The 20647-nt window shown below is 46.7% G+C and overlaps 1 protein-coding gene across 3 annotated transcripts in view; it reads left to right on the plus strand.

Annotated features, from left to right (window-relative positions):
- The first annotated feature begins 746 nt into the window (after positions 1-746).
- Positions 747-20647, plus strand: part of SOCS7 (suppressor of cytokine signaling 7) — a 31041-nt gene continuing 11140 nt past the window's right edge. The window contains exons 1-7 of one of the 3 annotated variants that reach the window (XM_024573011.4): positions 747-1834; positions 8155-8219; positions 10553-10657; positions 11117-11218; positions 12089-12219; positions 12721-12889; positions 16112-16240. In XM_024573011.4, coding sequence (XP_024428779.2) covers positions 870-1834; positions 8155-8219; positions 10553-10657; positions 11117-11218; positions 12089-12219; positions 12721-12889; positions 16112-16240 — 1666 coding nt within the window. In that variant the 5' untranslated portion in view covers positions 747-869. The remainder of the gene's footprint in view (positions 1835-8154; positions 8220-10552; positions 10658-11116; positions 11219-12088; positions 12220-12720; positions 12890-16111; positions 16241-20647) is intronic. The other 2 variants (XM_053910703.2, XM_053910704.2) reach the window with 2 other exon arrangements.

The raw sequence follows: 20647 nt of genomic DNA on the forward strand, positions 1-20647 counted from the left end.
GTCACAATTACACTCCTTGGTCAACTGAAACCACAGGGTACCCATTCAAGAGCTTGGCAACAATCAATGAAAGCATTCTGTGAGAATGGATTGGTTACATGGAATTTGCCATAGTACATATTATCTTTTTTTCCGGTAAATTGTGTGCTATACATCTTTTACACTAGTAAATGTATTGTTATATTTATGCACCTGTATATACATACAGCCCCCCCTCTCCCCCCCCAGAGGGTCAGTTGTTCAACATTTATCAGCACACCTCTGAGCCTTAGAACACATTATTCATTATTCATGTGTCATTACATAAATATTTACTGGATGCTAGGGGTGATACAGGTTGTCAATGAAGAAATAACTCCCCCTCGGTCACACATCGCAAGCGGCATAGGCGGGACGAGAACCAGTTTCTCGCAAGATTAGCTGTTCTCTTCCAGGAGCAAACCTGGAGTCCCAGAGCTGCTCCACTTTACCGGGAGGGGTGGCTTCGGCCTGAGCACCCGGGAAGTGAAAAGCAAGGGTCAAGGCAGGGGACCAACCGCCAGGCGAGAAGCAGCTTCTGGCCAATAGCGCACCAAGCTGGCGCTACGTCACGCTCCTTGGAGGCCGGCTCAAGAACGCCCTGGGGAAGGGGGCGTGGCCTCAGCTTCCCGGAAGTGATGCCATCCGGGGGGCGGTCCTCCGCGGCGGCGGCGCGCGGCCTGCGCTCGCGCTGGGCTCCGCGCGCCCCCCGCCCCCTCTAGGAGGTAGAGGCCGCCGTGGCCGTTAGCGCTGTCGCTCCGGCGCCCGCGGCGGGCGGGGCTCCGGCGGGGCCCGGCTTAGTCCCCACCCCAGCCCGGCTCCCTGCCGCCCGCCCTCCCTCCCTCTCCCCGATGCAGGGGGCCGAGCTCCGGGATGGTGAGGCGGCAGCAGCGGCCGCTTCGTACCGCGTCTTGAGCCGCCTGCTCGGCTATGGAGAGGCGGCCCCCGAGCCAGGCCCGCCGCCACCGCCCCCGGGCCATGGCCCCCCGCCGCCACCCTTCCTTGCACGGCCCTGTACGCGGGGCTCCCGGCCACCGCAGCTGATGGTGTTCCGCAACGTGGGTCGGCCGCCGGAGGAGGAGGACGCGGAGGCGGCCCCGGAGCCGGGACCCTCGGAACTGCTATGTCCCCGGCACCGCTGTGCCCTGGACCCCAAGGCCCTGCCCCCGGGGTTGGCGCTTGATCGGACTTGGGGCCCGGCTGCTGGACTAGAGGCGCAGTTGGCAGCTCTAGGGCTCGGGCAGCCGGCGGGGCCGGGAGTCAAGACCGTTGGTGGGGGTTGCTGCCCGTGCCCCCCGCAGGCGCCCCCTCCGCAGCCTCAGCCGCCTGCTGCAGCCCCGCAGGCCGGGGAGGACCCCACGGAAACGAGCGACGCGCTGCTGGTCTTGGAGGGCTTGGAGTCGGAGGCCGAGAGCTTGGAGACTAACAGCTGCTCGGAAGAGGAGCTCAGCAGCCCGGGCCGCGGAGGAGGAGGCGGCCGGCTTCTGTTGCAGCCCCCAGGCCCTGAATTACCCCCGGTGCCCTTCCCGCTGCAGGACTTGGTCCCTCCAGGGCGCTTGAGTAGAGGGGAGCAGCAGCAGCCGCCGCCGCCCCCTCCCCCCCCTCCTCCTGGGCCCCTCCGGCCACTCGCGGGCCCTTCTCTGAAGGGCTCTCTCAAAATCCGCCTCAGTCGCCTCTTTCGCACGAAGAGCTCCAGCGGTGGTGGTTCCGGTGGCGGGTATGGGGCAGGCAAGAGGCCTTCCGGAGAGCTGGCTGCTTCAGCCGCGAGCCTGACCGCCGTGGGAGGCTCTGCCGGCCGGGAGCTGGACGCAGGGAGGTGAGACCCGCTGGGGGGCTGACGGACAAACTTCCCTTTTTTGCTTCACTTCCCTTTTATTCTAACAAGATCCTGACAATTCTGATGACATGGCCTTCATAAGGAGGCAAAGAATTGGGGCTAAAAGTGGTGACATCGTTCGTTAGGCCAGAGCTAATTATGGGAAACAGCTTTCACTCAGAGTTCATTCCCCTCGACACTTCTCGGCTGGTTAGCATCTCTCTAGTGCCGAGATGATTTGAAACCGTGACCCCACCCCTACCCTGGCCCAGCTCTTAAAGTTTTCCCAAGGTGTCTGTATACTGTTAACCTCCCCTTTGGCCTTTGGGACATTTGGGATCGAACGTCGGTGTTGCATTTTGACCACCTTGCTTATTACTCTTTCCGTGTGCCAGCACCCCACCCCCTTCACACTCATGCATACAAATGATGTGAGGAGTTGGAGGCCCACAGTCAACTGGGCATCTATCTCTATTGCAAGTTTTCGTGTTTCCCTGGTTGGTCTCCTAGATGTACTTGGTATCTCAAGCCTGTGGGCTGACTGCTGTCAGTGAGAATAGAAAATGGCTTTGCTATCAAGCCCATGTGAGAATTCTAAGTATGAGGTATAGGCATTGGTGCATGAGTTCTAGGCCAACCGATGAAACTTCCCAACTTAGACATTGAATTTTCTCCTGAACTTCTGAAGGGTGGACTGCTCGCTGACATCCAGTGTGAGATCTGTCTGTTGGTTTAGAAAGCTGTCAACTTTGGTGTCCGTGAAATGAGACTCACCTTGTGGTAACTGCCATCGTGGTTTGTGCCCTGAAGGGGTTAGGCGAGTAAACTGAGAACTTTGTGCACCAGAATCACTGGGCGAGCTCTGGGAAAAGGTCAGTGTGTCTTAGGGCCCAAGAATTTGAATTTTTAAAAAGCTCCCCGGTTGATCCTGAGGTATCAGCTGGACTGGGAACCACTCATCTCTCTGTGGGAACTTGGGCAGTCCAAAAGGACAGTGTGGGCCAGTTTGACTTTGCTGTCCTTTCTGAACAGCTGTGCCAGGGTCTCATCTTGGGGACCGCACCACAGCCGAACTCCCTAAAGAAGTCAGTAGGTTGGTGCATGTTACCCCCTTCGGGTAGACTTATGTTTCCGCACTTCCCTCCCAGAGAACTCATGCGAAGGTCTTGGAAAGTGTGCGGCTGCTGAAACAGCTTTTTTGTAGTAGGCTCTGCATTTGATGCTCCACTTAACCAGTATAGGTAAAATTTTCCTCATATGGGGGGCGGGCAAGATTGAAGCTGTGGGTAATGACATAGGATAGAGTGCTGATTTTCTTGTGGTTTGTCTTGCCTTTTTGTTCCATATTGACCAGGACCTGGTCTAAGATTTCAGACACGCCAAATATGAGGTGTGGCGTGAAATTAGCTGTTCCGTCTAATAGATTAGGAAGTAGAAAAGGCATATATAACGTTATACGGTTTTTTGCCTTTGGAAGCAGAATTTAATGGTCATTGGCTGCTCTGTCACCCACCTTCACACTAAGCACAATACAGATTTCTGCTGCAGAGCAAATTGGGCTGTAGCTCTGAAAAGCTTAGTTCAGGGCACTGGAGAATTACATTTTTTGGTCCAAGGGCTTTCTGTGATGGATTGGGGAAGAGCTAGGTATTTGCGTACGAACGTTCGGTTGACTGCTGTTAGGAGGCAGCATGTGGGACAGACTGAACATCTAATTCCATTTAGAACCCTAGCATCAGCTGTGGGATGCTGGCCAGTTCTGCCTTCTTCATGCTTCTCCCTTTTTATTCATCAGTAAAATGGGAGCGATTCTTGTCTTTTTCCTGACCTTGTAGGAATAGAGTGAAGACAAGAGAAACAGAGATGGAATATTTTGTGCTTTTGGAGAAGTAAAAAGATTGAACTGGTGATTTTTTTTATACTTAGGATTTGGTGCTGTTAGATTGGCTCGTTAGCTTTTACACAGCTTCCTATGTGCCAGTCTTGCTGGCAGCCTTGCAGCTGTGAGAAACTTGGTGAGTCTGGCCAGGGTGGTTGTGGTTTCTGTGGGTCTGCACTCGCTAAGTGTAGGCCCGCCCGGTTGGAAAGAAGGATGAGTTTGGAATTTTAGCTTGTTCCGTTGTTTTAATTAGCAGGACCTGGAAGCTGTGAGAAACCTTAGTCTCTTGCCAGAAGGTCTGTATGCCTTCCTCTTTATTGTTGGTTGGCGTCCCTGTACTCTTTGCTATCTAGTGCGGGGCTTTTACAGAAACCTCCGGGCATGATACTCTTCGCTCTTCTTAACATCTTTCCTGCAGCTATTGCTAGAAAGTTCCTCCTGCAATCATTTTATAAGACTTGACAGTTTCCATATTTTAACATTAAATAAAACTTTAGTTCCTTTCAGATGCTTTAGAGTGTGCTAAATGGATCTACCTGGATATTCTGAGTCTTAATTCTAGAATGAGTTGACTTACAGAACTCTTTTGAAGGGAAGGAAGAAATGGGCCCACCAGCTAATCAGGTTTCTGCTGTGAAGAACTGGGCTAGGCCTTTAACACATATGTTGGAATTCACAGAGCTGGGCTTGATGCCTGTGGGCTTCAGTGTAATATAGAATTGCTATTTCAGGAAAACCAGTAAAGTTCCCTTTTCTGTTTCACATATGTTGAGCTGATTGTCTTCCTTTATATTTGGTAAGAAATGGCATTTGATCTGACTTTTTTTGAATCATCACATAATACACACTTGGTTGGAAATGGGTACCTTGTTCATTTTTTAAGTTTTTATTTTTCCTGAGTTAACGTTTGAGGCTGTTACCTTGGATCTTCATAGTTGTGATGTGGAAAAATGGAGGTTAATTCTGTGGTGGTTTTCTATCTATTTGTTTGGGGGAAAAAAGATACAGTTCTGGAAAGAGGCAGCTGCCTTGGCATCAGTTTGAGATCCTGCTGTCATGGACAGACTTGGCAGAAATGAGAAACTCTTTTCTCTGTTTCCTTGGGTTTTCAGGTCCAAAGGGGTATTTTTAAGAAACAGTACGACATGCTGAGAGCAAAATGCTTTATGGTGCGGGGAGGAAGTCCTGACTGTACGTTTGAGCGTAAGGTCCGCACTCCGTTGATCTTTGCAACTGTTTTTCACGGGGTGGCTGCGCTTGGCAGCTCTCGTTTGGAATGAGCAGCCTGGTTTCAGAAATCTCCATCCATTTGAGCCTTGTGTCTTTGCTCCTGGATATTTTCCCTGCTAACATCATTCCTAACGCTTTAGACCTTGGACTGTACTGCTTGGCTTTTCCCTGGAAGTTTCCCTCATAGGTTCTTTAGTTGGTGTATGATGCAGTTTTGGATTTGACCTTGCTGCACAGATGTCTGTGTGTTGGAACTGAAATGAACACATGGTTTTTGTGCCTGTAGCACATGAGCAGACACTGGCTTATGACGTGTTGAAAATGGCACAGGCTGGCTGACTTGGCACTGTGTGCTTAGCAGGGGCAGAGGTAAAGTGTGGCTGTAAAGTCTGATAATTGGACATTCTTGTTTGGGAGTCACTTTTGAAAAGAGCATGTGTAAGTCTTCGGACACTAGTAGAAGAGATTAATGGACAAGAAAGGGAGGGCCTTACTATTTCATTGTTTATATTTTGGGTTTCAAGGAATTTGCAAAGTGGCTAATGATTAGATGAGTGTGTCCTCAGCCTATCTAGTCTAATGCTTTTAACTTTTACCCCACAGATCTGTTGCCATACAATTAGCAATTTGCAGAGTGGAAATGGACAGAGGCATTCTGTCTCTTTGTTACCGACAAGCAATGCACAGCTGACACAAAGGACTGCTTACCCTTCCGTGAAGACCTTTGCCTACGGTCTTCTGCCACCCCTGTCCTGTTCTGCCACCTGAGGCATAGCCTGCCAAATCCTACTCCACCCTATACCCTCTAAGTCTTTCTGCTTCCTAGCTTTTACGCAGCTTCCTAGGATGAACATGGCTTAACTTTGCACTCTAATGCTCATCGAAGTGACCTGGGGAGGAATAAAATAAGTGGGAGTGTGGTATAGAAAGGTTAGTTAAAAATGTTATCCATATTTTTCATGATGCTCTCCAAAAAACAGCACTTCCAGCTGAGAATGGGCTTCTGTCACTTTCACTGCTTCATACATACAAAAGGATGTGTACATAGTGTGTGCAACATAATAATAATCAGATGCGTACCCAGGTACACATCTCTGAGCTTAGCAAATAGAATGTTATGAGTTACCTTTGAAGACCCCTGTGTGTTGCTTCCTGATTACGTCTCCACAGCTACCATAACCACCATCCTCAATGTTATGTTAATCATTCCCTTGCTTTGTTTTTTACAGGCGGCTAGATTAGATTGGTCTTTTCGAGTGACTGCCATTAGAATGCTCTCAGGATCCTTGAGACAGAAACTGCTTTGGATTTTCAGTTAGCATCTCCCCAAAGAGAGGAGGAAGCACTCATTTATTATTAGCCTTTCAGCCTCTTAGACCTTCTCCCTCTCCAAGCTTCCTGCTCCGAGGCTCCCTTATTTGCCAGGGAAAAAATCCCAGGGCTCTTAAATGGCTCTGCCTGGATTTAGATTCGTATGTATTTCTTTTTCCAGATCCTAGAAACTATGATTTTCTTCTTCAAAATGCTGGGGGCGGGGGAGAAGATGAGGTGGAGTGAGAAGGCCTCTGCAAGCTGTGTGCGTTTGGGTACTGCCGTTCTTCAGTGCTTGGCACTGAAGAGATCCGTCCCCGGCATGGGCAGATGGCAGAGTAATGCAGCTTCCTTTGAAAAGCGGCAAACGGCCAAGTGGCTGAGGTGTGAACCCTCTGAAAGGCCAATGCTTTAGGTTTCTACTTGCTGAGTTTAATGTTGTACCCACAGTTATCAAATAAAAATTGGTTTGGAAGTTCTTCAGTCTTAAAGTTCATGTCCAGGGGAATTAACTTTCCATTTCAGCCCCCTGGAGTGTTGGAACTAGGCTGCAGACTGTCGTGAGCAACTTCCACAGAGGGACCATGCGTGCTTGTGTCTTGTCGTGATGCAGTGCCTCTCCCGTGGCTGCCGTCATTAGACTTCTTAAGCCTCAGCGTGCGGGAGGTTGCGGACGGAGAGTGAGACAGGCCAGGAGAGCAAACCCAGTATCTTGGCTCTTTCTAAGATCTTTACATAATGGTTTTGAAAATTTGTTTGAAGTGAGTTCTGAGAGTCTCAGATACATGTGTTAAAACATAAATGCAAAAAGATCTTCTAAAATCCAGTGATTCTAAACAGGATTTTCTTTGCTTCCCTCTCCCCCTCCACTGGTGCAGCTGAAGTTGCACTCAGTCCTTTGGGTGAGAGTAATTTGGGAAGGAGAGCCAGCTACAAGGCCCAGGGTCAGGCACTCACATCGGTTTATTGAGGAATGATTTATATACCACCTAAAACCCCCTTGTTTAAGGTGTCTAGGTCTATAAATTTTGATAAACATACATAATCATCATGACCTCTACCACAACCAGGATTCAGCACGTTTCTGCCTCCTCCGCAAGTCTTTCCCTTGTAGTCAATTCAGTCATCTTGAGATGGAATTTTTGAGCTCAGCACATTTTTAGCCTGAAAGTCTTCGTCACAGTCTTTAGATTTCTTTTATTTCTCTCTGAAAAGACATTTGAAATTGGTACAAAGCAAAGTTACCTTTTGTGTGTCTTTTCACAGGAGACCTGAGTTTTCTAGCTGGTTGCCTGGAGCAGCATCGAGGAGAAGCCATGGGGAGAGCTGTGTGACTGGCAGTTCAGAGAGGGGAAGGGGCCATCTTGTTCCCGTAGCAGGCGGAGGAGCCCCTGACCTGAGCGGGCACCTCGTTAGCTGATGGTTTAACCCACGGCTTGGGGACGTTTGTGCAGAAATCAGAGGTCTTAGTGGTTGAAGATTACATGTGTATCCTGTAGTGCTGGTCTCGAGTCCAAATATGTCCCCTTGGTTCCCTTTGGGACCTCCTCTTCCGAGGGGCAGGCCCAGAGGGAAAGCTGTTGCTCTGACATGTGGAAATCACTGTGCAGCTGACTTCCTTCCTCTAGAAATGGGCTTGCCGATTGCCACTCAAGGTGTTTTGCTCTTTGAACGTGCTGGGTGTGGAGCGATCCAGAGGGACTTCTCCTTGCTTTGCAGACTGGTGAATTCTGTAACCAGGCTTATTTAAGGAATTGCCTTAATTATTTTATTCTCCCCCTTTAAGTTTTAGGTTTTATCACCAAACTGTTGCTGACAGGGACTCAGGTTTGCCTCGTTTTTCAGTGCATCTGGAATTAAGTATTGTAGTGATTTAAACGCGTGCTTTCTCACCCCCTAGGAAACCCAGGTTGACAAGAACTCAAAGTGCCTTTTCTCCGGTCTCCTTCAGCCCCCTGTTCACAGGTAAGGGTGATCTCTCTCTTCTGATGTGTAAGAGCAGCAGTGTTCTGAGACTTGCCAGGGGGCACTCACAGGTGCACCTCAGAGGGAGCTCCGGGCACGTCTGCAGTTACTCTCTTCGCTCCATGCCTGCCGGGTTTGGGGGGAGGCTATTTTTATGGTGTGGAATGTGTTCTTGACTTCGGATGCTTTATAGTTTTGAGTAGTGACGGCGTGCTGGTAATTAGGTGGCCCTGGCAGTTATGCAGTGCTTAGTTCAGGGTCATCATGTATAAATTAAAAGGAGGAATTACAAATTTATAGGCTCACAGTGCATAGAGGACGTTCAGTTCCTGTCCCTGCTTCCTCGGGAGTTGATGCGTTATCTAATAAACATGACCCATGGTTGTCCGGTCTATTTTTAAAGACTTTGGGCAAAGGGGATTACATGAACTCTTGTCTTACCCATTTTAGGGGCTAGCAGTTCTTGCAGCTGTTTGAGTTCTTCATTGTATCTAATTTAAGTCTGTCTTGCAGCAAGGAGGAACACAAGTTACTAAAGTAGGACAGTGGTTGAATGTCGATGGGCTACTGCCTCCTCTTTAATGAGGAACTCTTTCAGAGACGAGATCTTTGGTTACGTCAGTCAGACGTGAAGCTCCCTTGTGAACGAGCTGTCTAAAAGAAGGTCATTAGCTCACAGCCCAAGTCTCAAAACTGGGTGGGTACTCGTTGGTTGTGGCTGAGAAGCCTCTAAAAAAAAAAATCCCAATTTCAAACTCTTTTGGTATTGTTTCCCTCAAAAAGATGGTTGCAAGAATTTTGATTAGGAAATAGACATTTCCAGAAGGTGTGAAGTGGGCTGGTGGGGCCCCGTTACTGCATAGGTGGCCCTGAGCCGTTGGAACCAGTGAGGCAGTGCCGGGGATGGGCAGGGCCTCCTTTCCACAGGTGGAGAAGGAGGTCTCTGTTCTTGGCCCAAGCCCAGAATTAAAGAATCTTATCCTCTAGCAGTATGTCTTTCTAGTTAATAATTGTTTCCTTTCTGAGGTAAGGAGCACCCGAATTTGTAGTGCTGGGCGTGGTGGTACCGTTTCAGACAGCCCTAGCCCTTTTGAATTGAGGGTTTTACGGGGGGGCTGCACCTACAGTCCAGGCCTCACTGGCCCTTCAGGAACCACACTCGTCTGGGTTCGTGGCGTCGGTCTGGGCTGCTGGGCTCTCAGTTACGAAACTGCCTGATGAGTCCAGTACATACCAGCTTTCTAGAACTTCCACTGATGACTTTGAGAAGAGCTTTTCTGCTTATCTTAATGAGTGTTCAAGAACTTTGTTAAAAAAAAAAAAAAAGTGTATTACATTCTGAAAGCCCAGCTCCTGACCTTTTAGAGACATTGGTTTCTATTTATAATAATAATAAAGTCTAGCTGAGGGGCTAATTCAGCCTCCTGAATAAAAGGTGTTGGAAATAACACCCTCCAATTAGAGAAATCCTGAGTTTTCACCTGTGGATCAGACCTTCCAAAACAAATCTATTTTAGGCTGTCAACTTTAATTAATAAAATTCCCTTCAACCTCAGGTGACTCGGTGGGGAGGGGGTAGATGAGGCTGGGTGGCAAGAAGGAGCGCCTGTGGCAGAGAACAGAACTGTGCCACAGGCTGGGAAGTAAAGAGAAGCCACTCGCCATTCCCCCCCCCCATCAAGTTCCCACGGAGAAGCTTCCTCTAAGCTCACCTGCCTTGGCTGACTGTGCAGGTAGTTAATTGTTAGGGTTGTGAATGCACCAAGGCAACCTCTGTAGCCTTAGCTATTAGGAGCTGGTTGATATCTGAAATGGGTTCTCTTGTGATTGAATGTTCTGAAAACTCGAGACGTTTAGGAAGAAGTTGGGCCTAACACTGGGACCTTTAGTTGCACTCAGTGTACCATGCAGTTCTTACATTTTTCTGGCACTTTTTGTTTTCCCTGTGTCCATGTGGGCTTGTCACAAGCTGCTTGCCTTGCCCCCTAAGGCAGAAACTGGTATACAAGTCTGGTTTCCATTTGAATGAAGAAGACCCCTTGGTCAAGGTTATATATTGTCAGTGGCAAAACCACAATTAGTTGACCTTTCCACTGTCAAGCCGTGTTTTCGTCCTAAAGAATCCTTGATCATTAACCGGGCAAAGAAATGGTAGAGTTTAAAATTGACTTCCTAGGTGTTTGAGGGTGATTCCAGCCCTGGGAGCATTAGATTTTGAGTGTTTTGAGAGCCATGGACCTCTAACTTGCTTTGCTTGCCTTTTGCTTCTCTTTGATCTGGCCTCCGCTTTGGGCAAGGTGCTCTATAACATGCTTGCTCCATGAATCCCTCAGGTGAAACAGTGTCGCTTGTGGATGTGGACATCTCTCAGCGGGGCCTGACCTCTCCACACCCTCCAACTCCCCCTCCTCCTCCAAGAAGAAGCCTCAGCCTCCTAGGTATAGTCTCCTCCCCTCTGCCTCCTTGCACTAGTGGGAGGGGGAGCTCTATGGACCTGTTGTTCTTTGCTAGGAGCCAGACACGCTCCTGGGTTTCTGATGGTGAACCTACTATTTCCTCCCCTTTCTCAGTACTCCCGTCACCTCCCTAAGCGGTTGAATAGGTCTCTGACCTGCATGCAGTTACAGCCTTTACTATCCGAGTGTTCATTAGATCTGTATTTATCTTGCCCTTAATCTACAGCTAGTGGGCTACTTTAGGAATATCCTTACTTCCCTGCTTTCAAGCAGAGGAAAGCAGATTGAGATGATTGTTGCCCTCTGTGCAAAAAGACAGGGTGAAGGTCAGGCCATCTTGCCCCAGAGGGCAGCCTGATGTCCCTTCTCCCTCTCCTCTGCTCCACCTTGCTCATTCTGTGCTCATATTTCTGAACCTCTTGCTTTTGTTCTCTCTTCTAGATGATATCAGTGGGACGCTGCCTACATCTGTCCTTGTGGCTCCGATGGGGTCTTCCCTGCAGTCTTTCCCCCTACCTCCGCCTCCTCCGCCCCATGCCCCAGGTTAGCTTAGCTTAGAGGCAAGACTCGCAAGAGTTGGGAGCACAAAGTAATAAACTTTTGAAGGATGGGAGAAATCTATTTATGGAAATAACAGAACTTAGGAGAAAGCTTAAATTTTATCCCCTTGGCTGGACCAGAACTCCTTGGAAATGAGGCCAAGAACTGATTTTTCTAACCCGTTTTATTTATGGAGTTGAATCTGATTTTTGTTAGAAGTAAAAGACTATTGAATTTTTTCGTCTTTTTGCAGCTGAGACTTTTTTAATCCTTGAGTAGACATCACTGAGGAAACTGCCTTAATTTCAGGATAGTGAGGAGGTTTAATGTGTTGCTGGTTTTCAAAGTTCTGTGGTTTTTCTAAACTTTTAGTACTGACTGCAGCCTTGTAAATAAGTACCAAGCATTTAGTAGCCCATACCTGCTTTGCCGGCCTCCAGTACCCAAGGAATAAAATGAATGAAATCGGCATTCTTTTCTACTTGCTTGGCAAAATCGTTACACTTCCTGGGCAAGTAAGCGAGTCACTATTTCCAAGGCTGCTTTACCGGCACTTCACCTCGAGGTGGGAGAAGTTGGAATCGCTCTAGGCTGGTGAAGGCCCTGAAGTAGTCACCTTAGTCAGGTTAGTGAGCAGCTCCCCACCCCTTCCTGGGGTTCAGTGCCCCCACCCATCCTTCACAGCTTACACAAGCCCACACAGCTTTTTGTTCCAGCCCATCCAGCTTTTCCCCACTGCTTTGGCTTCACCCTTTCCAGCTTAGCTTCTAATGCCTTGCCCCTCTTCAGTTAGCATCTTTGTTTTGCGGGGAGGGTGTGCTTGTGGTTGGGAGCATTGAGGGTAAACAAGTGACCACCACTCTCGCTCTGCAGATGCATTTCCCCGGATTGCCCCCATCCGAGCAGCTGAATCCCTGCACAGCCAGCCCCCCCAACACCTCCAGTGTCCCCTCTACCGGCCTGATGCCAGCAGCTTCGCAGCCAGCCTTCGAGAGTTAGAGAAGGTAGGTGGCACCTGAGCGCTGGAGGCTCACCTTCTCTCCCACCCCCTAGTTCTGTACCTGGCTCCCCTTTTATTAATTTTAGAGGAAGAATAGTTTCCTTGTCTCTGCATTTATAATGACAAAACAATATTCTACTGTTATCAGTCCCATAAATGATATTATAAAATTGAATCTTGGGTGGGGAGGGATTGAATGTGATAAGGAAGGGCTGTGGGGAAATGTTTGCACAGTCCAAGCTGATTGTGGCAGATGAACTGACCTAGGTCCCTCTTCTCTTCTTTGTAGGGCCTTGGCAATGGAATTGTAGACTTATTCTTCTGTAACTTTGGAGGGCTAAAGTGTAATGAACCTGATGTTTATTGCTGGTGGTTAAGACACTCTGACAGCTTTTCCCCATTGAAATGTTTTGGTGGTGAGGGGTTTTCCTGTGGTAAGATGGATTGTGTTGAACATTGACATTTCTGTTCTGTTAACCACTTGACCACTGTTTATCTTTGATAGTGTGGTTGGTATTGGGGACCAATGAACTGGGAAGATGCAGAGATGAAGCTGAAAGGGAAGCCAGACGGTTCTTTCCTGGTACGAGACAGCTCTGATCCTCGTTATATCCTGAGCCTGAGTTTTCGATCACAGGGAATCACCCACCATACTAGAATGGAGCACTACAGAGGTGAGAGGTGCTGGTGTTGGAAGGAAGCCTTTCTCTACCGTTGCTATTTGACTTTTTCGTAGGAAGACTTCGTAGGAATGGAAATGTGAATAAGGGGAAAAAGTCTCAGACTTAGTTGAATGCTAACATGAGCACTGGTCTCAGTCACTAGGAGAAAAGTTGGCAGAGGTAGGGAAGAGAGTGAGGGTTCCATTTAAAAGTTATTCTCAGCATCTTATTTCCCATATAGGAAGGCCTGAACAAGACTGCTGAAGAACAGAACAAAGCCAGTAAAACTCTGTAGAAGGAAGAAATAACCTAGACAAATTCTCCCAAGCTTTATTCATAATTAGCATCTAGAGATACTTTCTATTAAGTCATATACATGAAGAGGAGAAATTAGTGTTGATTCTGGACTGTTTTGTTCTGAGTTTCTTTGCCTGACAGTCACATTAGCTTTTCTGCCAGTCAGAAGGGTGATGATAATTCCTCTCTCGGTCAGCTTTGTCGTCTCTTAGGAAAACATTCATTAGAACTCAGAGGGTTTGTGGAATCGACGTGCTTCAGACTGTCTGCTGGCCCCGCAGGTGGTACCCCCTCCTCTGTGGTCACGTTGTGCTCAGTGCTGCCATGGTGTCTAGGACACGGCTAGTTAAACACACACTGCTGTCTGGGTTGACTTTGCAGCGGGGCATCCTCTACGTGACGTTACGTGACGTGGGCCAGACACTTGTGATGGTCCTTGGCGGTGGGGCTGGGTAATATATCATTTGTTGAAATACCTGCACATGCTATAAATTCTAAAAGTGTAGAGAACTTCGGGGAGTTTTGGGGACTTGCCTCTCCCATCTTCTCCACTCTTCTCACACGTGATCACCTTAAATGTGCTGTATTGGACATTCATCTCAAATGCTGTCCTGAGGCACCGTGTCTTTCCTGCTCTCAGCCATGCTCCGCTGAATGTATTCGGTTTGCTTCTCTCGTGAGGCAGGAAGTAGCTGTTAAGGTCAGTATAGCTTTGTCCATGGTTTCCTCTGCCCCCTCTTCCACCTTAGAGATCCATGAAGAGAAAGGAAATTCAGTCCAAAGACCTGGGAGTTAAATAACCGTAGGGTAGACTACTGCGTGTTTTCCTGCTGTTCCTAAGAGCAGAAATCAAACAAACAAACAATGGAAAGCAAAGCATTTCAGAGTGAAGTATTTTTATAAACCTATTAAAATGATAAATGACTAGGCGATGGGAATGATGAATAAGTGCTTGATCTCTAGGTTCTTGATAGGTGAGATGCCAGGAATGAGAGAGAGCTTTCAAATGGTTCTCCAGTTACTTTTTGTTCAAAGGGACTTTTCTTCCTTGAATAAGTGGAATTTTTAGTAGGAGCCTTGTGGGCCTTTCAGTTGCCCGTTTGCAATGGAGCATTTGTCTTCATCTCTTTAAGTGATACTGTAAGAGTAGCCGAGAGACCTGCAGTTCTCTTGAGTGATTCAGTATCCCCTTTGTGGGTGATTCTTTGGATTGAGACCTTTAGCTTGGGGAGTTTTTGAAGTCATGGGAATTCAGATTCCCTTTCACCTTTGGGATTCTGAAGTTTGGAGTGTGATCTTTGTAACATGTTGGGGTGTGGAATTTTAGAAGTTAAAGAAAAGACTTAGGGTTTTTTTTTTTTTGTGCCCAACATATACATGAATGGGTAATACCCACAAAACTCCTTGTTTTCCTTTGACTGTCCCATGAGTACTTGAAGACCTAGATCTTCTTGAAGGGGATGCTGTTTAAGCTTGCTTTGCTCCGTCAGTCTTTTAAAGATATTTTTCAGTTACAGAGGACATTCAGTATCAGTTTCAGGTGGATAGCATACTGATCACACATTTACATAACTTACCAAGTGACCCCGCATGTAAGTCTAGTCCCCACCTGCCACCATACATAGTATTACAGTATCTTTTACTGTATTCTCTGGACGGGACTGGACATCCCCGTGACTGCTGTGTTAACCACCAGTCTGTACTTCGTAATCCCTTTACCTTTTTCACCCAGCCTCCCCTCTGGTGACCAGCAGTCTGTTCTCTGTGTCTGTGAGTGTGTTTCTGTTTTGTTTATCTTGTTCTTTAGATTCCACGTATAAGTAAAATCATATGGGACTTGTCTTTGAGTTACTTCATTTGGCATAAAACGCTCTTGGTCCCTCTGTGTCATCACAGATGGTGACGTTTCCTTTTTGTGGCCGAGTAACATTCCATTGTGGACACGTGTCACACATGTTCATCCGCTTGTCTATTGAGGGGCACTTGGGCTGCTTCCATGTCTTGACTGTTGCAAATAACGCTGCAGTGAACATAAGGGTGCGTATACTCTTTCAAAATAGCGGTTTTGGTTTTTTGGGTATATAGCCAGAAGTAAAATCACTGGATCATAGGCAGTTCTAGTTTTAATTTTTTGAAGAGCCTCCGTACCATTTTCCATAGCGTCTGCACCAATCTGTATTTCCACCAACAGTGCGCAAGGGTTCCCTTTTCTCCGCATCCTTGCCCACACTTGTCGTTTGTTGATTTATTGATGATGGCCATTCTCACAGGTGTGAGGTGGTATCTCAGTGTGGTTTTAATTTGCATTTCCCTGATGATTGCTTACGTTGAGCATCTTTTCATATGTCTTTTGACCATCTATATTTCCTCTTTGGAGAAGTGTCTATTCAGGTCCTCTGTCCCCTTTTAATTGGATTGTTTGTTTTTTTGGTGTCGAGGTATATGAGTTCATCAATTTTGGATATTACTCCTTTATTAGATATATCATTGGTGGATATCTTCTCCCATTCAGTAGGTTGTCTTTGCATTTTGTTGGTTTCCTTTGCTGTGCCAAAACTTTTTAGCTTGAGGTAGTCCCATTTGTTTGTTTTTTCTTCTGTTTTCCTTGCCTGAGGAGATATATCAGAAAAAATATTGCTAAAGGAAATTCAGCAAAGTATTTTTATATCTTTTTTCTGATTTGAATTTATCATTTACTTTAACAAAAGCCTTGTAAGACCTAATTTATGTCCTATCAAAGGCAGTGTCTTTCTTTTCACTAATTATAAGACCAGCAGTAGCAGGTGAACCAGGAGGCCTCAGGGACCTTTGTCTGACCCACCTTCCCCTTGAAATCTTGCCATCCGAAAAGTGGGAATCATAAAAATGTGCAAACCAGCCTCTCAGATCATTTAAAAACGTTTTACAGTTTCACCTCTTCTCAATTTTCCGTGGCAGGAACGTTCAGCCTGTGGTGCCATCCCAAGTTCGAGGACCGCTGTCAGTCCGTGGTGGAGTTCATTAAGAGAGCCATCATGCATTCTAAGAATGGGAAATTTCTCTATTTCTTGAGATCCAGGGTTCCAGGTAAGGCTGTAGTTATTATAAAATTATTTAACTTACTTGGGTATGGCCCAGTCTAGTATCAAAATGCACCCCCCCTCGCCCCCCCAAAAAGGGCCACACTTACTTAAAGCCTTTTATCCTGGCTTTTATAGCAATCACTCTTTCTAGATAGAGCCCCGTGGCTAATCCCCTGCCCTTGTACATTAATCCCTGAACAAACTGAGAAGGGATCTCCACTTCTCTGACCACGAGAATGGGAACACTGATCCCTCCTCTGACGTCCAGGCATCATGTGAATATTTTTCACCCAGAGATGTCTCCTTGTCCCTGATCCAGGCGTCTTACACCTCCATGGGAGACAGAGGTGAGAATAATTATGTCATTTCCACAGAACCAGGGAAGGTGAAGAGAGTGTTCACTAGAAAGGCACTGGTAGGGTCAGGGACGCTGAAGTCATTGGCAGTGTGCTCTAGGTTTTGTCTGTGTCTTACCAGACTTTTTGTAAAGAGTAGACTGTATCCCTACCAGGGTTGAATACAAAACTTTTCTCCATGTGGGAGCACTGGGCAGGTCCCATCCTGGCTGTTGTGTTATACACAGTCTTCCTGCCTGCTGAGCAGGGAGGTATCTGTATAATAGCTACTGAAGGGGGCGTAGGGGTGGTTTGGAGGACCCTGCTTTAAAGTATAGGGAAAAGTAAAATGGAAAGCATATTATTTGAGGCATTTGTAAAATACAAATAGAACTTAAAATGAGAATGTCATGCTTTCCCATTGAATCAAATTAACATTTTTAAACAAACAAGGTGCCAAGAAATTGCTCTAAAAAGAAGTTGCAGGGAGCCTCAGGCAGAACATCAGTAACAGGATTGAGCCAGGTTATAGGAATATGTTTTATAATCTCGGTGATTTAAATAAGGCTTGACGGGTGCGAACTGTATTAATTCTCACCTCATTTAGTATTTGCCACAGTGCTGTCAACACAGCTGGGTCTAATGCAGTTGACTTGGTTAGAGGGAAAAGTTAGAACTCCTTTCTTACAGGAATTGACTCTGCTTAGCAATTTTTAAAGTTTGTAGCTTTGGGGGGTATTTATTTAACAAACATTTACTTTGTATCTCAGTATTGAAAATAAGCCACATTTCTGCCTTCAGAAAGCTCATAGCCTCAAAGGCAAAATAGGTAGGAAGATAAAGGTAATAGCACAGGTTAAGTCAGTACAAGGCATGGCAGCGACCAACAAGGGCAGCTAATGACCATGGGCGAGCCAGGGAAATCCTCTCAGAGGATCGTGGAGTCTGGGGCATGGATCTCCTTGTAGAGTATTGATTCATGGAGTCTTGGACCCCTCAAGTATATATAGCTCATTTCATTCCACAAATGTGCCCTGTCTGCAGAAATTTTAACTAAGATTCTTAACACTGTTAATGGCTAGAGATTGTAATAATCACTACTGTTTATTGAGTGCCTGCCATGTGCCAGCTACTTTGTCAGTTTCTTCATTTACATCTCTCTAGGTTCTTTAGCTAATAGGTTGGTCTATTGTTTATGGATAAGACTATTTCCATATTGCCAGTGAGTAAACTGAGGCTGATGCTGAAAAGTGAAGTTACTGTAATAGTCACTTAGCTGATGGTGCTGAAGCCGGGGTTCAGACCCAGGCCCAGCTGACTGCAGATCCTGTGCTTTGTTTACCACCAGTCTGTTGTGGGAGGAAGTAGCAGTAAGCAAATGGGAGCACTAGGGTTGGCAGAGACCGCATAAAGAAGACAGGGTTGTGTGTGTTAGTGGAAGGTGTCTTTCTGTGGTGAAGGCTGCAAGTAGGATATCTGTTTGCACTTAAAAGTGTAATCAAGTTGAGAAGGCAGGACAGTATTTGCCCTGGACCCTAAGTGACCTGTCTTTGAAGGAATGGGACAGAGAAGGCAAAGCCAGTGTTCTCCTTTACCATTGCTGGCCGCCATCCTTTGCTGGTCATACAGGTCTAGGCATTCCATGAGGGTGACTTACGAGAGGCAAGAATTGGTGTGGGGAGAGGTAGCATTTAGGTTGAGCTCTGCCATCCTGCATGAGGGATTTTAACTTAGTTGATTTGAAAAGGAGACTCTGTTTAGACTGGGATGATGATAACCGAATGCCCACACGGGGCCAGGTATTACTTCATTTATCCCATACAAAATCCTTGAAAGCATATCACAGCCTCGCTCTCTCTCTTAAGAAATTGGAAGACTGAGGTGCAGTTTGTTGCAGAGCTAGGAGTCAAAGTCAGGTTTTCTCTGGCTCAAATCTAGAGTTGGATACACTAGCAGGGCATCCAGACTCGTGTTAAAGGGACACCGGGGATGATAGGAATCCTAAAGCTAGGCCTACTGGGAAAGTTCTGGATGGTGACAAATAAGGAACAAAAGGAATTAATTAGAACAAATGGAATAATTAGCATCTGGGGGAGGGACCCTTGGTAAAAATGGCAGCACCCGAAGCTGGTTTCCCTTTACCTCTTGTTACCATAGTGTTGGAATATGGTCATAACACATTTGAGGTCACTGATTACATCTCATTCTGGCCCATTTCACAGTCCTCAACTGAGCCCCTAACATCAGGCAGTGGTCTCAAAAAGAGAATGTGATCGGCTTAGCAGTTAGTGAGCGTGTCCTTAGTTGGGAGAATCTTTACCGTCTGTGAAGTGCATGAAGATAAAATGCTTTGGTTTTTAATCACACTTCGAATTAACTCGGAGGAAACCAGTCACCTCCTTTTTTGTCGTCATTATTGAGATCACACTTGTTTGCGCAGTGATACGCCTTCCCTGTGCCCCAGGGTTTCTCAGTTGAGCACCATTGCCATTTTGGGCTGGATAATCCTGGTCTTCAGGGAATAGTTGGTGTGGCAGAAAGACCTATGTGTTCCTGTCTTCGACCTGGAAGAAATTTGTCACCTCTGCCCTGGTCCAAGTTGGGGGAAGGAAAAATAATGAAGTAGCTGGTAACTGGATTTGTGCCCAGCACCCCTGGCACGAGGACCAGAGGAAAGTTCCCGATGATCCCTGTTCACCTCCCCCTTTCCTTTTTAGCTATGCTGGTGTCTTGCCTTGGCTTTATTTCCATTTTAACCTCTTCTGTTAACAGGCTCTGGATGGGAGAGCTCCAGTTGTTTGCTGTATTTGGGGGCAAACAGTAAATGGTCAGGCTGACACCAGGGGACATCAGAGAATTAACAGGTTTCAAATTGCTATTTTTGAACCTGAGGCTGAAAGTAACACAGGAAAAGAGGCAACAATATATAGTCATTAAAATTCAAGTAGGCAAACAATCAGATAATTGTATGCTGCTTATTCTGACCTCTTTAGGCACAAGTCCTATAGTACTGCATCTTTGAGAATAAATAATTAGGTGCATAAATTACTTTTATCTCTGAAGCATCATGTTGAATTTAGCAATATTACAACCAATCCCCAAAAGCTTTCTGTTGGCCATAAGTTAACTCACTAAAGAATATTTTTAAAACATATGAGAGGGTAAATTCAAAGAGGCATTTGAACCCAAAATCATTTTTAAAGCCACTTGAGTTTTAAAAATGTGTATGTGTGTGTGTGTGTGTGTAAGTATGTAATGAAATTTTATGTGTGTGTGTATATATATATGTATGTATATTAGATTTTTTAAATTTATTTTCAGAAAGAGGGGAAGGGAGGGAGAAAGAGAGGGAGAGAAACATCAATGTATGGTTGCCTCTCATGTGTCCCCAACTGGGGACCTGGCCTGCAACCCAGGCGTGTGCCCTGACTGGGAATCGAACCGGTGACCCTTGGTGTTGCAGACTCTGCAGGACAGAGTCTGTGTGGTTTGTGGCTGCCGACGAGAACAAAGGCACAGACTACAGCGGTCCTATGGAGGAAAAGGGACGTTACAGATACTCTCTCAAGATGAGAGTCCTACGGCCGCTTCTGTCAAGGGGAGAGCGCCCCGACCCTTGCCTGGACAGGCTTTTATTGTTTCTCTCGGGTCTTACATCAAAGAAGGATTTATTATCTATTACATAGAATGTTGTTGTCTACGTTTTAGGTACAATCAAGGAAACGAAAATAACAATTGTAGAAGGGAAAGGTGGCGAGCTGATTACGCTCTCTGTCCTTGGGAAAGTTTATACAGGCTTTGGAAATTACCTTGAAGACAGGCAATAAACATCTACTGTTTCAGACCAGGGCCAGGGAGTTTTAGCAAGAGCAAGCCAAAACAGTCTGGTTGCATTTTCTGGGCCTGGTTCCCACGGGAAAACCGGTCCGAGGGTCTGGCTCCTGCCCGCCACTTCGCTCCTGTCGGTTTTCCGATGCAGGGCTGAGCCATTGTCGCCATTGCCAAACAGACCGGTTCCCTACACTTTGGTTCACAGGCCGACACTCAATCCACTGAGCCATACCAGCCAGGGCAGT

This window comes from Desmodus rotundus, chromosome 9 (assembly GCF_022682495.2).
Source record: "Desmodus rotundus isolate HL8 chromosome 9, HLdesRot8A.1, whole genome shotgun sequence".
NCBI lineage: Eukaryota > Metazoa > Chordata > Mammalia > Chiroptera > Phyllostomidae > Desmodus > Desmodus rotundus.